This window comes from Myxocyprinus asiaticus, chromosome 10 (assembly GCF_019703515.2).
Source record: "Myxocyprinus asiaticus isolate MX2 ecotype Aquarium Trade chromosome 10, UBuf_Myxa_2, whole genome shotgun sequence".
Lineage (NCBI taxonomy): Eukaryota > Metazoa > Chordata > Actinopteri > Cypriniformes > Catostomidae > Myxocyprinus > Myxocyprinus asiaticus.
In genome coordinates this window covers 19,273,879-19,292,839 of record NC_059353.1, presented here as the reverse complement: position 1 = coordinate 19,292,839, position 18,961 = coordinate 19,273,879, and the positions used below count along the sequence as shown (strand labels likewise).

At 37.8% G+C, this 18,961-nt stretch overlaps 1 protein-coding gene across 2 annotated transcripts in view; it reads right to left on the bottom strand.

The window, feature by feature from the left end:
- LOC127447176 (histamine N-methyltransferase) overlaps nucleotides 1–18,961 on the bottom strand; it is a 380,204-nt gene that overhangs the window by 76,122 nt on the left and 285,121 nt on the right. For both annotated transcript variants that reach the window (XM_051708810.1, XM_051708811.1), the window contains exon 13: nucleotides 15,320–15,423. In XM_051708810.1, coding sequence (XP_051564770.1) covers nucleotides 15,320–15,423 — 104 coding nt within the window. The remainder of the gene's footprint in view (nucleotides 1–15,319; nucleotides 15,424–18,961) is intronic.

The following is an 18,961-nucleotide window of genomic DNA, read 5'->3' as shown; positions in this document are numbered from 1 at the left end:
TGGAAAGTGCGGAGATAGGGGCCATGGAAGGCGTGGAGGGAGGAGTCATGGAAGGCTGGGAAGGAGTCGTCGTGGAAGGCATAGAACAAGCTAGGAGAGAGGACCCGAGGCAATGGGCTATAGCAAGGGATAATGGATGTTCAGTATAGCTATTATATAATCTGCTAGGGAAAGATTCTCCACCTCCGGAAGCGCTGTAGGTCGGTGAAAATTTAAACCCATACTGTAAATTGACTATAGGTATAAATCCGATATGGAGGTTGTAGCAGCGAGTCGGTAGAATTTTGTAGAATATTCCAGGAGGGGAAGAAAAGCTCCATGAATAACCTTGTTGGCTCCACGCTCATGTGGGTCTGGTTGAGTGGAAGAAAAGGATTAGAGAGATCGCTGGAGTAGAGGAGGACATCTGAAAGAGCAGGAAAGTATATCCGTATTTTGTTGGTCAGTCCTTCTGTAACGTTGGTGTCTGGAGTGGAAGAGAGGAGACGCAGGAGTAGAATCTTTGAATCTTTTAATTATACACACTGGAGTAGAACATTCTCTGGAGTGGAAACAAACGCTGGAGTGGAAACTCACAATACATCTTAATATCAAACTTAACTCAATGTAACACTTCAAGGACTGACAAAGGAGTGGGTAAAACTAGAGGATATTTATACATAAGGAACTAATGAGGGAATAGAATACAGGTGAGGATAATAAGAAACAGATGGAAGTGATGAGGGCAGTGCACTATGGGAAATGAAGTCTGGGGGAAAACTTCAAAATAAGAGTCCTTGAAGAGAATGAGGGAGACAGACTGTGACAACTTGTTAGTGTTTAATGTTTTGTTATTTTGAGATTTAGAATAGTTTCTGTTATGTTGGAGTTTCAGGGGTTACCATTATGGTGAAGAGGAGCTTGAGCTAACGATGAGGACAAGTAAATGTCGCACATAAAATTATTTGCTCACTTCGTTGAGCAAATGCTTTGCTAACCACAGTATAGTTACTAAACTACACTCTGTAGTGCTTTAAACCAGCATGTATTTAGCATGCTAACATTCACTCACACTAGTTAGTACATCAACAAATAAAAGAGATTTAATAAAGTTACATTGACACATCTAATTTAGTTGGGTTTACCCAATTCAGCAATGTTCTTTTTAAACAAAGTGTCTGTGTTGAGATAACATAGTAATTTCATGTTTAGAAAACTAATTTCAAACATGTGGAGACACTGTCCACAATTGAATCAGTTCAGTGAAAGAGCTTTTTGTTTTAGTGAACACAGACATGCGGAGAAATACAAACTGTGAATCATCCCAGAGCGATAATAATAAATATGGGCACTCTTGGAATGCCACTTGTCCAGTTGGATCTGAAGACCAGAACTAACTGTTGTATAATGTCTATTTTTTTTACAGCCTTAATATACCTGTAATTGCAAATTAAACTGAATACAAGTGCCTCTGAATGCATGGTTTCAAATGATACAATAACATAAGTGCAAGGAAAGGTAGTGCCAAATGCAATAAAGAAATTCTCAGAAGCTGTTCGTATTTTATTACTCTCCAGCAATCACACAGACACTAATGACAAGGTGTCTAACAGAGCTGTGCTTTTTGTTACACAAAGGTAATTGAGGAGATTCCAAAACTCATTTCCAAACTAATTTAACACAGTATCCATACAGACTGATGAACACAAATGGATTGAATCATGTTAACTAAACACTGGCAAAACACTTGCCTCAATCTATAAGCGTCTTTTGACATCAAACATTCAAACTGAGACGAAGAATGGTGCCTCCTAAAGGAGTGAGATGGACAAAAGCAGACAAAGAAACAAATTAAGAGAGGTAAGTTGGTGTTGCTTATGTGTCAAATGTAAAATTCTCACCTCCCTAGCACAATGGTACAACTAAGGCACACTGTTCAAATTCCACCGTTTTTTATTTTTTTTTTTATTTTTTTTTTGCTCATTTTTCCCTCTTCTAATTAAATTTGTTCCCATTTCCAAGCAAGAAGACCTATATGTCAGTCTATGGCTAGAGGGCTATAATCAGCCAGGCGAATGGTGGTAGTGTTATTGTGAATATGCAAGCCTATACATTTTGGGATGTATAAGAAAGTACAAAAACTACAAATTAATAATAACTAAGACTGAGAGACTCACAAAGAAACTGTTCCACTCATTTCATTTTAACTAGCTAATCTAAAAACAAATAAAAACTCCATGACATGGTACCATAGTAATACCATGCTTTCTTGGACATGGACCATGGTGTTATCATGTTGTTTTGGACAAATACTAAGGTAACATCGTGATATTCATGAAGTACCTTTGAGTACCATGTTTTCACCATCTGATCCCATGACTTGTACTGCCACAGTAAGAAAAATTGATTTAATCCAAACAATAAACAACACAAAGCAGATGAAGAGATTTTGCTTTACTTTTAATTTTTAACAGCTAACTTAAAAAAATAAAAATAAATAAATAATGATTTAAGAAAAGAAAAAGAATCAAAATAAATAACAGGAAGACTAAATACATACACCAGTTATTTCTTTGCCAGGTTACATTTTATTTTGTCCCATTTGGAAATGTTTACTATTACATTTGCACTTTATGTGTGTGTAGATTAAATCCTGCGCTTTCATCTCAAATCAGCTATTTTTATTCAAATAAAAATTATTCAAATAATTATAACCCTCCCAGATGTGTATGACAGGCTTTGAAAAGAACACAAGGGATTGTCTGATTTAAAAAAATAAAAATAAAAAAATAAAAAAAAAGAATGTTCAGGTGCCAATTTGAGAGCCTGCATCGCTTCTGACTTCAGTCTGCATGGACGTAACCTTCCCTTGAGCAATGTCATGCTGTTATCTCACAGAAGAACCATTTGATGTCTTTGAAGAGGCATGGATGTACAAACAAGCCTTTACACATCTTATTGATTCCCATTTGAAATTCAAATTTTGCTCTCTGACCGAATCGTTTGCTCTATCCACTTCAGAACAATGTGGGTGGAGAGAGAATATACATGTAGGATGGTGTTCTAAAAATATCATCATTGTTTGCTTTTGTGTTGTGAAAATGGCACATTCAGATTATGATTAGCAAAGGCATTTATTTGCTGTGTTTTTGTTAATTCTGTAGCATGTAAGGGATCATGTACTGTACAGTCAGCTGGTCATTATCTAAAAATAAACCCCAACAGGTTGATCAGGACTTATTATATGGCTACTTACTGATTAAATAAATAAATAGACATTAAATTGTGGTTTGAGTTTAAATGATTTTATAATGAGCAGAAAGAGACTGCAGTGTGATACGAGAGACATGAAGCTAGCAACACTTGGAAATCAGATACAGTCATTGAATAAAAATTGCTAGTATTCCTGAATATTATATAATATATAATGCCTTAAACTACACAGTTTAGTATTGTTGAATATTTATTTGATTTTAGCCAATTGTCCTTCAGTTTTTTAAATGTGAAACTGGAGGTTTGAGATGAGATACCTATTTTTTTCATCTTTACTATTTCATATGCCTCCCAGTTTGTAAATCTTTTTCTCCTTTCTACTGTCTCTACTACCTTTTCTTTGCACATTCGTTCCTTTTCCCCACAGTGCCTCAGAGACAGAAAGGTTGACATTAGTGACATTCTGAATGGAGTGGCAAGCTGCCCATCTTTAGCACAATTATTTCCCCTCTCTTAACATTGTTAAAATTGTATTCTCATCTTGTCTCATGACAGGGATCATCTTAATAATGCAGCCACTTACAAAGGCGACAGTATTTGTTGACTACTCAAAAGGACACGGGAGAGAACTTTCTGGCCCTTGTCAGACTTGCCAGCAAACTTCTCAGAACTCATTAACTACAAAGGCCGAGTTCACAAACCACTAAGATTCTTCTGTTCATTACAGTAACCCTTTCATGTGCTCCTAATATTAATGTTTTGTAGTGTGGGAATCAAAGACCAATTAAATGATTACTGGAGCTCAGCACAATACCAAGAGGTACTGTGGAAAGTGCTCCCATAGCCACCCCATAATAATGCAAATTGAGGTGCTATATTCACAACATACATAATAAGATCACAAAATAAAAGTACAAGGAGTAAAGACATGACGTAGCATCAAATTACCCCTTAAAACTATTCAAAAACAATGTGTGATGCAAATTTTCATTAACGAAAATATGGCATACCAGAGCGAGAGTGAAAAGTGCTCCAGACATTCATGTGCTATAAAGCAAAATGCAAACAATCAGACAATACAGATTTCTAGTTGTGTGCTTACAGCACAGGCAACTCCAATGACTGTAATGGGAGCATTCTAGTTTTGTTGCATCTTGTTACCTGTTTTCTGCATAGATCTGCTGTTTAGGGACGTTAACACTGACAGCGCTTGAATCGCTGGAGGTCACAAAGTCACAGTATACTGCTGGTTACTAGCAGGCGATCTTACACCATCAGTAAGTTTGATTTTAAAGTGTGTATACATTTAATACACACTTTAAAAGTAAAATTTCAGTAAAATGTCATGTAACCGCTTTAGTCTGACAGAAATCGTATGTGCGATTGGTGCTAGTGTTATGCATTACATTTAAAATTCTTGTAGTAAGATTACATTTGCTGACTTTCAATTAATTTAATTATTTTTAAGTACATTATCGATTCATTGTGAAGGAGAAATGTGAGGTGCTGATTGTGTATGACTTGTATGTAACAATGAACAAGAAATAAAGACAATATTTTAAATTTGTTGAGCGGAAAAGTGTTTTAGAAAGTAATTTAAAAGTAATGTGATTACTTTTCCAAATAAGTAATTAGTAAAGTAATCTGATTACAATTTTTAGAGGAAATAAGTAATTTGTAATGAATTACTATTTTTAAGTAACTTACCCAACACTGTCGATTACGCATTGTGCAACGTATGCTTGTAGATACACAGGGGCATCGGACCACAGGTAATGACTGACCTGAGTAACAGGGGCCCTCACTGTAGGGGGGCCCACAGAAAGGCTTCATTGATATTCCATTATATTACCATTTGTTATATATACTGTATATAATAATAACATGCTATTGGTTTAAATAAAATGTCGCAAGACCTGTAAAAATGGGGAGTTCCCCTATAATCTGCCTTGTCTCCTCCCATGTTAGCGGTCCCCACCACCCCTCAACAAAAGCGAAAGTGACCTGGTCCATCAGCCAGCGTGCAATCCAAACTGAGCATACATCATAATGTCATTTGCTTAGTCTGTTAATGTATTTACTACAGAAATGAATCCAAAATCAGGCATTCAAAAGAAAAAGGAGCAGAAAAAAAGCAAGAGGTTTCAGACAATTTATGAAGTTTCTTTTTTTTTTTTACTGAAGAAACGTGTCAATGTAGCTACTTAAGTGAATATATATATATATATATATATATATATATTTATTTATTTATTTATATTCAAGTAAACATGGTCCAAACTTAACACTTCTACCGCTACTTATACATCTACTGTATAAACATATTTTACCTCAGTGAAAAATTTACCATTAGATGTTTATCTATGATGCCTAAATGTTTTTTGTTTTTTTTAGTTTTTTTTTTTAAATCCATGAGATACATATGAAAGCTTCCTCACATTAAGCCACCAAAAGAATATGTGACGAACAAAATCACGTCATTGCGCTCAGATGCCGTTGTCTATTTAAAGAGACAGTACCGATTTAGCATTTGTTCTGAGTATAAAGGTAAATCATTTTAAATAGAACAATTTATGCATGTAAAAAATACACATGTAACAAATATACAGTATATGTAAAATAATAAATGCAGTTTCAAGAAATGTATTGATGGAATATAATAAATGTGACAATTTTTCAAAAGATAAAATGCAACCAATATGATAAAAAACTGACAAAAAAAAAATAAAAAAAATTTATTAATATTTTCAAATTGTACCTAGAAGGTTAGAAGGTCCCTTCATAATTAACAGTATGAGTTGAGAAAGATTTCTTTTATATTTAAGTTATATGGACATTGTAACCAAAATAGGGTTGGGCGATCTTCTCCATAGTCAGATCGTCCTATCGTCAGCCTGTGAGATTGCCAATACCCGATATGATTGCATATTGGGGGAGTGTTCAAACCGACGAACACCGGTATTAGTTGGACGCTAGGTGGTACTATGGGGTAATTTTCATTAAGCAGGGTTAGGGTTGAGCCTACACAATAAAGCAAGACACCTTGATTTAAAACTTTGAACTTTATTTTTTATTTATTTTAACAAAAAATTCAAATGAAACTGGAAAAATAATAAGTGCTATTAAAATGTGTGTTTTGTTCAACTTTTTGAAAGATGGTTTTACAACAGTTGTGAAGGGCAACATCTCTTTGGCAAAGAACCTACTTCATCTGTGCATTCTCTACTGGTCGGGTATTTCGTTGTCCGGGGAAATACATCATGTGTGTGAATAAATTCATTTTGTTCCCTCCTTCACGATTTAATTTACTTTAAAAAACAAAAAACTTAAATAAAATACATTTCTAAATTCAAATTGCACTCCAAACGAAACGAAAACGCAATTAAAATAACGAAGTGATCAAAAAAATTATATATACACTACCGGTCAAAAGTTTAGGGTCACTTACTCAATCTTTATTATTATTATTTTTCACATTTAAGGATAATAGTAAAGTCATCAAAACTATGGAATTACATAAATGGAACTATGGGAATTATGTTGTTACTAAACAAAATCCAAAATAATTCAAAACTGTGTTATATTTTAGCATCTTCAAAGTAGTCACCCTTTGCCTAGAATTTGCAGACATGTACTCTTGACATTTTCTCAACCAACTTCTTGAGGTATCACCCTGGGATGCTTTTTAAAAAGTATTGAAGGAGTTCCCATCAATACTGGGCACTTATTAGCTGCTTTTCTTTATTATTCGGTCCAAGTCATCCATTTCAAAAAAATGTTTTTATTTTTTATAAAATGTTAGTTTTGTAATGAAATAAATTAAATATGTTGGCACAATTATATTTTTGTCTACAAAACTCATTTCAAACATTTAAGCACATGCCTTCAGATCAAAAGATTTTTAAGATCATGAGAAACATTTCAGTCAAGTGACCCCAATCTTTTGAACGGCAGTGTGTGTGTGTATATATATATATATAATATATATATATATATATATATATTCTTGGGGAGATATATAAGTAACCACCTTTCCATTTACCGTCAGGCAAGTATCTGTCTAAACATGTAGGTGGAAAATTACTTACATAAATGAAAACATAAAAACAATTATAAATGTAAAAAAAATAATTATAATGATGATAATAATCACTGAAATATAAATCATGGTTCGAGGTGAACGTGTTTTAATATTATTTTATGTTTTAATCACAGATGTATAGGTTGCAGAGTTGTGGTCACAATGAACTGCTCTGTGGAAATAACTGAACTTTGAAACTGAACTCAAAACACCTCCAGAGCTGAGATGTCTGAGGTCATTTTCAGCACTCATAGACAATACTGTTCTTGAGAAAAATAAATAAATAAATAATTCAGAAGACAGAAACAAAGAGTGAGAACCTTTTACATGCATGTTCCACGAGACTGCATGCCTCCATACAAACAGCGTTTCATACATGCGCATAGACGGCTTTTCCGTCATCTGTTCATAATAATATAAAAAGTGTGTTTCTTCAAGCGCGTGTCTTTGTGTCTATGGGCAAATTATTTGTAATATTAATTTGATAATAATAATAGCCTAATAATAATAATAATAATAATTTAATACATTAAAGGGAAAATGAGCCAAATATCATCTTGACATGGTCAAAGGCATCGTTGATCCCCAAGATCATCGTCTACCGGCACAACCCTAAACCAAAATATACCTATATGAGTCCATATAGAAAAAAATTAATATTAGAATCAAATTGAGAGCATATGAATCAGAATCAAATAGAATCTGGAAATCTGTAACATTACCCAGCCCTATTTTAAGTTCATTTTGGACCCTGTGTAAATATCAGTTAACAAGTTAAGACTTTTTAAAACTACCTGAGAGCAGAAATGTCTCAGGATAGACTGAAAACTCTTCTGATTTCAGAAATGTTATGGTGACTTTGCCAAAAAAAAAAAAAAAAACTCATACATTTATTCATGTATAATTTATTTTATTAGTAGTCTTTTTAAAAAAATAATGTTTTTTTTTTTTTTTTTTTTTATAATGTATTTCCTGCAGGGGCTAAAAAAGAAATGTTTTTCATTTTGGTTCGTTTTGAGTAAAAACTGTATTTTTTCATTCCGGTTCAAAAGTTCCGTAGCCTCCTTTCCAAATGGTTACCGGTTGGAACAAAATAAAAGAACGGTTAATAACGTTATTTTTTAAATGAGGTACTCTGTGCAAAGGGGTGGGTGAAATACCAGTTGCCTCATTGCCAGATCTCACAAGAGAAGCAAGCAATCTGGTCTGGAAAAACAAGCTCAAAATAAGCCACTTGCCTAAAATAAAAAAATAAATAAACAAATAGTGATTTATCACAATAGAAATTGTAACAAGCATACAGTTTGTTAACAGTTAAGTAAAATTTTAAAGATCTGCTGCCTTCTGAGTCAAAACCCGGCAGCATAAAATCTGTATTAATGCATCATATCAATAACAATAATTCTGTGAAGACTTGGAAACAACAGAGAAATGTACTTTTTACATCTAATAATGTTTTCCTTGTATCTGAATTAGCCGTGTATGTAAATGTAGTAATTACACATAATTGTTAAAAGGTCTTCATTCACAGAATGCGACATCCACAATTGGCAATTAGGCAAAAAAAAAAAAAAAAAAAAATGTGTGATGCAGCAGTTTCCTTCATGTTCAAAGCACATGTTAAATTTTTTCAGGCAACATGTAGTGGTGTAGTTCCAAAAAGTTAACTGTGATAAACCCTTTGGCCTTTAGTTTCATGAAAAAATTATTGGAACAAAATTAACCGGTTATAACCAGTTTCCAGCATTTAAAAATTATGTTTTCACTCCGGAACAACTGAAAATCACTTTGTTCCAGTTTTTGGTTACGTTCTGCTAAAATTTAGTTCGTTTTCTGTTTTCGTTCCTTGAAACATTTTTAGTCCCTGATTGCCTGTTTCAAATAATATTTAATTAATTTAATTCAAAGTAATGAATTAGCACTGTTAAATTTCCATCTAATATGTTTATGCTAGATATTATCCCCACCACAAACCCAAATTGGTCAGGAGGCCCTAAAATACTTCTGTGCCCAGGATCCAAAATTTGGTGCTACACCCCTGTACATACAAATGAACACTATTGCTTGACTACACAAAACCCTGCTGTAGCTCTATTATAACCGTGCATGTAAACGTACTAACAGACAGTATCCAACTGTATCAGGAGGCGGATCATGTGAGCTCCACAGTCTTCACTCCCACTGGTAATTGCTGCATCATTGAACTTGCTCATTTATTTGAACTTTGTCACATCACTAAAGATCGCTGTCACTCACGTCACCTTACATCGCCAACTCTCATAGAAAATGAATGACTTCTGGTCGCTTTTTCTGTTGCAAGTCTGTCTGAGGTATCACAATGTATGTGCAGATCGTAGAAATTATGTTCCATTCGTTTTGCAAAGGTCTCTGTCTTTCTGGTTCATTTAGTGTCATTTACTGAATTGCCATCTACCTTTTTTTTTTTAGGATGCTGATAGAGCAAGTGTTCTGAAACACAGCCGGATTCTGCCGCTGGCTCATTTGCATCAATGTGGCGGAGAGCATTTGTGTGCCTGTCTCAAGCCACCACTCCACCTGAGAACACTGAGCATAATCAAATTACACCAGCTGGGGTGCTTGCATAAGATACAACGATAAATCATCCGGGTACATAAACAACCTGCGTAATTTTTAATTACTAGAATAAGGTAAAAACAAGAGCTTACTGCAGTTGCGGTACTTGCTGTCAGTTGTTGTGGAGTAAAAAGCAGAAACTAATCGGTGAGCAGCATTTGTAAACTAGCTGAGATTTATTGTTTACTTGCATTTACAGTATGCTCTCCTGCAGAAGAGATCCAAGAGGAGATCAACACTATGTCAAGCGCTGGTTTAAATAAGCCATGAAATTGAAGCACACAGGCAAGTCGTTGCTGCAGTCCATCTTCATGCTGTCTGTTTTCTAACCTTGCTGTGGGGGCACTCTCACTGAAGTGGCTTCTTACTAGTGAATATCTGAGTCTTCTCATGCAAGATAGCATTTACACAGACTTATTATTTCTAATGAATGCCCTCATTAATTTTAATGAATGCACTCAATATCTAGAATAATACTGACCTTTGACTTTCTACAAAAAGGTCATCTTTCTTTCATGGTAACAATAAGATATGCTGATAAATTAGGGAAGGTCAGGAAAATGTCACACTACATTGCATCCAAAAGTAATCACTTTTGGATACCATCATTTATGTTTAATTTGATCTCAACAAATCCAGAGTTTCTGTTATATGTGGAATGCGGAACTAACCTTATATAGAAATTTGAAAGTTATCAGTCAGATTATTTTCAAGGGCTTCCAATCTTGAGTTATCATTCACTTTTACAGCAAAACTCTATAATAACTTCAATAAGTAATTAACAAACTTTATATATTGTTTAATGAGCATATTCAAATAGGAAGATGTGAGTTTATCAGCAAAAAATTCATGACATTTCTAACTAACTATTTTTTATGGTGATTGTTTTTAATATTATGAATAGTGTGCAAAGATTAAATTTAGCTTTAGTGCAGTTTATCTTAATATTAATTTCTCTTGTGTAATTTCTCTTAACATCAACCTGGCCAGGGTTGGCAGGTGAAAATTAGCCATTTTAACCAAATCAGGCACATTTACATTAATGACAATTAAATACAAAATACAAACACAGACTCTTTGAATGAACATGAACTTAAGATCGGTTAACAATTACATAATGTAATCATGTTAATTAATGACTTATAAACCTTGAATCGGTTTTGTTTAACATTTCTGAGCAAAAATAGACAACCTGTGTCATGACCCTGTCTCTCTGTCAGTCTGGGTTTTGGTCTGACAGGCCGTGGCATTATCCGCCCATGTCTGTCTTTGTGTGAGCGTGCGGTCCCTGTTTTATTCCCGGCCGTGCACTCTTGTGTCTGTCTTTGTGATCTTTGTTGCGAGCTGTCTACTTGTTTGTCAACTGGCATGAGTGTATATCACCTTAATGTCTGGGTGATGTGCGCTCATGCCAATCGGATGTTTTTCCTGCTTGTGAGAGCACGTGGCTTTGTTATTGTTTCTGTTAATGTTTGTTATTGCTTCTCGGTCTGACGTCACACCCCACCTCCTTGTTTGCTTGTTATGTTTCATTTTTTTCTCCCCTTTTCTCCCCAATTTGGCATGCCCAATTCCCAATGCGCTCTAGGTCCTTGTGGTAGCATAGTGACTCGCCTCAATCCGGATGGCGGAGGACAAATCTCTGTTGCCTCTGCATCTGAGACCGTCAATCCGTGCCTCTTATCACGTGGCTTGTTGAGCACGTTACCGAGGAAGATCTAGCGTGTGTGGAGGCTTCAATGCACAACTCACCACATGCCCCACCGAGAGCGAGAACCACATTATAGCAACCACGAGGAGGTTAACCCAACGTGACTCTACCCACCCTAGCAACTGGACCAATTGGTTGCTTAGGAAGTCTGACTGGAGTCACTCAGCACGCCCTGGATTCGAACTTGTGACTCCAGGTGAGATAGACAGCATCTTTACATGCTGAGCTACCCAGGCTCTATTTGTTTCAATGTTTACACCTGCCCTGGATTAACACTCTTGATTTCTCTCCCTATTTTAGTCTCCTGTGTGCTGTCGAGTGCCAGTTCATCTAGTAATGTTCTCTGTTCAGTCCTGTGTATTGTTCCTCTGCGATCCAGTCATTCTGTCACCTTCCTGTTCCAGTGCGGTCTGATTGGTCCTGTTTCCCTCTGCCCCAGTTTGGATTCCTTTGTCACCTTCAGGGTAGTTTATGTTTTCCCACTCGTGGGATTTTGTTTATTTTATTAATAAAGTATTTTTGGTTTTTGAACTCTGCGTTTGGGTCCTTACCTCTCCCCAAAACCCTGACAACCTGAGACAAATGCAGCAGAGAAGAAGTTAACACCATAATGGGGTTGCTTTCCTAGTTAGGAAAGAAATAGTACCATGTGTCATCAGCTGTACCCCCTTCTCCAGCAGACTAATCTCCATCAGAATCTCTGCCAGACCACATAATATCATGATCATCCAGGTCTATGTACCAATATCAGACATTGAGCATGAGGAAATAGAAGAATTCTATGAACAACTGGAGAGTATCATCACCAAGACCCATAAGAAGGTTATCCTTATTGTACTTGGCAACTGGAATGTGGAGATCAGCCCAGATGCATACCAGGACTAGGCAGGGACAGTAGGCCAGTTCTGCATAGGAGAAACAAATGAAACAGAGGCCTCAGTCTTCTGGAGTTTGCAAAGAGGGACAGACTCACCCTTGCTAACACTCTTTACCCCACAAACTGTCTTGTACAGCAACCTGGCACTCCCCAAATGGGGTGACACAACCAAATTGACTTCATTCTGACACCCCAATGCTTTAAATCGAGCATAAACAAGGCAAAGACAAAAATGTTCCCGGGCACTGACATCAATATCGACCATAACCTTGTTATGACAACAGTTAAATTGAAGCTGAAAAGCAAGCTCCCCAATGGGAACTCATGCATCAGATTCGACCTTGAAAAATTCAGAGATCTTGAAGTTGCAGAAATGTTCCTGGCTCAAATCGGCAGAAAGTTTGCAGCCCTCACCATCCTTGACAGTGATGTAGACACACGCTCCAATAACATTAAGGAAATACTACAGACAACAGCTGAAGAGGTTCTGGGGAAGAGGTGCAAGAAAATCCAGTCATGGGTCACCAACAAGTTCTTGGATCTGTGCAACAAAAGAAGAATGTTAAAACCACAGAAACACACTAGCCGGAAGCAGCCAGTTAATACCTCAATGTAAACAAGGATGTGAAGACAAAGATGCGATCAGCAGAAGAAGAGTGGATAGCGGACCAGTGCACCAGCATTGATAAGGGTCTGAAAGAAGGTGACAGCATGAAAGCCTAAAAACTGCACTTATCAAAACTCACCAACACAGCTCAGCAGTCATAGAAGAGAGCAGTGGGAACCTCCTAAATGAAAATGAAGTTGTGCTAAATAGGTGGACAGAGTACTGTGCTGAACTGTACAACTATGAGCTCCATCCAGATGTAAGCTTAGTCCAAACCATCCAGGACCCTGCCAGATATGACGAGAGTTCATCTGTGCTCAAGGAAGAGGTAGGAGAGCCCATTCGCACCTTGAAATCAGGAAAGTCACCAGGACTAGACAACATTCCAGCTGAGCTCATAAAGCATGGAGGTGCAGCGATGACCAATAAAATTGTGTCGGAAGATATGGGAAACCAAAGAGGGCCACTCTTTGAGTGGACTCAGTCCCACATCATCCCATTACCAAAGAAAAGGAAACTGAAAAATTGCCAAAACTACCACACTATCAGTTTGATTAGCCACCCAAGTAAGATCAAGCTCCAAATCACCCTTAACTGGCTGAAAACCAAAGCTGAAGAACTGCTAGCAGAAGAACAGGCCGGTTTCAGATACAGATGGAGCACAATAGAACAGATCTTTAATTGCAGAGTCATCACTGAAAAGCACCTACAACACCAATGAGAACTTTTCCATAACTTCGTTGACTTTAAAAGGCGTTCCACAGAGTCTGGCATGATGGGTTGTGGCAGGTGCTAAGAGCCTTCAACACAGAGGAAAGACTAGTTCTGCTGATCCAAGCCCTGTATAAGAAAGCAAGCAGTGCCATCCTGCTGATCAACCAGTTGGGAGATTTCTTCAAGAATACAGTCGGCGTCCGCCAAGGATGTATATTATCCCCCGCCCTTTTCAACCTGTTTCTGGAAAACATCAACCAGGAAACCCTGCAGAACCACCATAACTCTCTCTCTATTGGTGGCAGGCTCATCTGCAACTTGTGTTTCGCTGACATCCATATGAATGGTCAGAAGCTAGAAGAAGTGACAAGCTTCAAGTACTTGGGAAGTCTAAAGATGGCACCTCCACAGCTGAAAAAAATTAGAAGACAGAAAAATTTGAACTCGGAAAATTTTATAATTAGAATTGGCATGGCAACAACAGCAATGGCCAGACTGGACAGGGTATGGAAAAGCAAATTCATCAGCTTCTCTACCAAACACAAGCTCTTCAAGACACTTGTTGTCTCCATCCTGCTTTATGGTTGTGATACATGGACCCTCCTGTCAGACACTGAAAAGAAAATCCAGGCTTTTGAGAACAAGTGCCTGAGAAAGCTACTCTGCATCTCATACCTTGAGCGGAAGACTAATGAATATGTGCGAAACACAGTAAATACTCTGGTCAACCTGCAAGAACCACTTCTGGCCTCTGTGAAGAGACGAAAGCTGGCATGACAACCTTTCAAAGACTATACTTCAAGGAATATTGGAAGGGAGTCGAAGATGTGGAAGACCAAGAATAGCCTGGATGAACAACATCAAGGAATGGACTTCAATGACCATGTCAGTCTGGCAACATCCTCTGACAGATGCAAGAGGAGGATAGTCTCAGCTACAGCATCCATTGTGCCTCCCCAATGACCAGCAAGGACATGGGAATAATGATGATGATGAGACAAATGTCCTTTGCAAAAAATAACAGAGGACCGAAATAAGAATGTTTTTATTTTAATTTCTTCAAAATTATTCTAACAGCCCTCAAAATTCCCCCTTTAACACACCACTTTGTTGGTAGAGCATGGCTAATAACCAACTCTTCATTACTAATTTAACTGATGCTTATAGTTTTACAGATTCAGTGTTTTGCTTCCCTTGTGGATTTTGAACCTACATCCTTCACCAGTCAAATTCTTTAACAACTGAGTTATACCCACCCTGATACCACAAACCTCAGTAAAGAGTGTTGATCTTACAGACATCCTGCTTTTATTATAAATGAAAAACACGCTGGGAACATATGTCATACCTTAACACTTCACATACACCATGCAGTGGGGTGTAATAAAAGCACCACTCAGCAAAGAACACAATCATATATGTGCACAGTGATGCGCATGGCTCAAAGAAAGAGAAAACAACAAGTGTATGGACAAACACATAGCTACGTAGTGTACTATCAGAATTCAATCATTAACTGCTTGGGATGCAAATTAGTCTTACCTCTCATCTCTAATCCTTTTCCACACGATTGACTCGATCCCGTCATTCCCTGCTGGACTGAATCTGGGACCAGAGTACATGGATGCCATTTGTGTGTCTTCCATCTGGAAGAAAGATGAAGAAGTGTAGTGATGGTTTGCCGTGGGGGGGAAAAAACCACTGAACTGCTGCCAGTAAATAAATTAGTGATGCATTTTACAGCCCAGGTACAGTACTTGGCATGTTAATGGCAAAAATAATATAATTATGTACAAATGTTAAACCTTCCAGTGTAAACACACTTTAATACAGTGGCAAGAATAAGTATGTGAACCTTTTGGAATTAGCTGGTCTTCTGCATTAATTGCTCATAAAATGTGATCTCATCTTCAATAAAGTCACTTTTTCCACAGTAGTGTGAATATTTAATAGATTTGTTCAGTAAAGTTATGAAAGATTATAACTGTTTGTGTGTTGTTAGCTTAAACACATTGTGCTTTGTCTGTAGTTGTGAGTTTGATGAAGATGTGATCACATTTTATGACCAATTAATGCAGAAAACCAGCTAATTGCAATGGGTTCACATACTTTTTCTTGCCACCATAAACCAATAAATGAATTCTTACAGTTAAAATATTTAGATAAGTTTTAACCAGTCTGATGAAGTTACAGTCATTTATGGTACATGGAAGTAATTGTCTTTCTGGGGTTTTGGTAACAATATGCTTCCATTCCACACTAAAAAAAGAAAATTCAGGTAACTTAAAAATGGGCATGTGGTAGCACCTAAATTAACTGGTTTTAATCAAGTTAAAAATATTATTTAACATGACAGAAGCAATCTGACTACATTAGTTTGCAACAACAGAACAAACTTTTAAAGGTTAGATCTGGTAGAAACAGCTTATTATGGTAAGAGTTTCCACTTTTTACAGTATGTCACTCCGTCTTTGGCCAAATAAAAAAACAAAACAAATGGTGACTGTTAAATAAACTCTATAAATTAGTGTTAATGAAGTGCTGCATGTGACGAGGAGGAGGCCGTGGCTGGGCCGAGAGGATGTACGCCTGGCACTGAGTTGCTAAATCAGCGGGAGAGGGATAAAGGAGAAGCCGGGGACACCAGAGAGAGAGACAGAGACAGAGAGACGCACGTGGCCACTCTGTGTGTGTGTGTGTGTGTGTGTGTGTGTGTGTGTGTTCATCAATGTGTCATTATGTTTTCAGTTCAGCGTTTGTGTTAAAGTCTTGTTGTTTGTTACTCTGGTTCCAGCATGCTCCTTTCCCGAACTGTTATACTGCAATAAATGGATTTTGTTTCAGCATAGTAAATTGTTTGTCAATAGAATAATTTTTCAATGGCAGATAAAAATGCCAATATCTAGAAATTAGAGTGGCCAATGGCTTTTATAGCATGAAGTTAAAGGATCATGAAATTCTATAACATGTACTTGTATACACTTGAATATTACATGTTGCACATGATGGTAGACAATGACAGAATGTGTTATTGTAAGTGAAAAGTGATTAATTTTGGGATTTTTTGTACTATTTGAGAGTTTCAAGAATTATGGAATGAACATGAACTGAATTAAGTTAATGTAAGTTACATTAAGTTACACCAGTAGTTCTCAGTTTTTTGGGTCACGCCCCCCTTTGAAACAAGAAAAACTTCCCCCTCTAAATAATTATTTTGCTTTTACTGAAAAAAAATAAATAAATAAATAAAAATAAAAAAAAAAATACTTTTAAAAGATTAAAATAAATTTTCTTTCATCTTCATTTGACAAAAAATGTTTTATTTCAAAATACAATGAAAACTGAATGAAAAGTTACACTTCACTCCAGGGAGTGTTTGGCCACTCAGAAAACCGAATCCTCCATTCATCCGCATTTAACTACCAGAAAGTTTTATAGCTCATTGGAGACAATTTTACTCTAGAACAGCTATTTTTTAATAAAACACTGATAATTGCAAGGATTCATATCTATGAATGGAAATAAGCTTCAGCAGTCTCTATAAATGTTTTTTTTTTTTTTTTAAATCCTCATCCATTAATATTAATTGACTGTGATTGTCGCATCCTAGGCAGCGCTGAAAAAAGTTATAAGAGTCAGGTGACAGCGCCGTCTACATACTGTTTCGGAAGCGGTCAGGACCTGTGGACAATAATTTGCACCTGATTAATGATACTAATAATCTTTATTAAAAACTGACCTTTCTGCCAGAAGAGAGGATCGTGTTTGTGGCTGTCCAAGCTCCGAAAGCACACATGAAAGCGCCATTAAAGTCATGCATAACACTAGTGCCTTAGTTCCCTTTCTGTCATTCACTCGACGTTGTGTCGATGTAGTGACACTAGGGGTCACTCTTGGGAGCCCAAAACACCTCTGGTCTTTGAAAAAATGCCAGTGGGAATTGGCGAGTGGTATTTGCATACCACTCCCCTTAACATACGGGTATAAAAGGAGCTGGTATGCAACCACTCATTCAGATTTTCTCTTCGGAGCCAAACGGTCGATGCTCACTGAGCTGAATTCCCACAGCTGTCCATTCACCTCTGCTGGATCTGACGGTGCATTTCAGCGGCTTCTCCCCCTCTGCACTAGTGCACTGCAGAGAATGCCCCTGGGCGCTTCGGCAGAAATAAAAGAGTATATTCTAAAAAAGAGTATATTTCTCTAAAAAAGCGGCACACACGGAATGTCTTTTTAAAGATGCCCTTGCGTTTGTGTGTATTATTCCTGGTTGCGGTCGTTATCTCTCGCCTTCTGACAGTCATGATTGCTGTCTTTCATGTCTGGGCGCTACCCACATGGAGACAGCATTTGTGGATGGGTCATGAGAGTGGAACCCTCCGCTCTCCCCTGAACCCTCGCGGCTCGATGATTGGTTCCTGGGCCCGCGGCACTTCTCAAAGCCACACCCCGCCCCAGTTCCTTTCTTCCTGGAAGTGCACGAGGAGCTGACAAGGTCGTGGGAGGCACCTTTTACTGCCCGGTCCCGATCTTTCAGCTCCCCCACCCTCACTACCCTCGATGGTGGGGTGGCCAAGGGGTTTGCCCAGGTTCAGCGGTGTCCACTTCACCTCGGTGAAGGGCGAGAACGCCACTACCTTGAGTGCGGAAATTGCTACCCTCCTACGGAAGGGTGCGATAGAGCTTGTCCCTCCGGCCAAGATGAAGAAGGCATTTTACAGCCCCTACTTCATTGTACCGAAGAAAAGCGGTAGTTTGTGGCAATCTTGGACCTGCGAGTACTGAACCAGGCTTTACACAGACTCCTGTTCAAGATGCTGATGCAAAAACGCATTCTAGCGAGTGTCTGGCATCAAGATTGGTTCGCGGTGGTAGACATGAAGGACGCATACTTCCACGTCTCGATTCTACCTTGACACAGACCCTTCCTGCGGTTTGCATTCGAGGGTCGGGTGTATCAGTACAAGGTCCTCCCTTTCGGCCTGTCCTTGTCCCCTCGCGTCTTCGCGAAGGTCGCAGAGGCAGCCCTTGCCACGTTAAGGGAAGTGGGCATTCGCATCCTCAACTATCTTGACGACTGGCTAATCCTAGCTCACTCTCGGGATGTGTTGTGTGCGCACAGGGACCTGGTGCTCTCGCACCTCAGCCGACTAGGGCTTCGGGTCAGCTTGGAAAAGAGCAAGC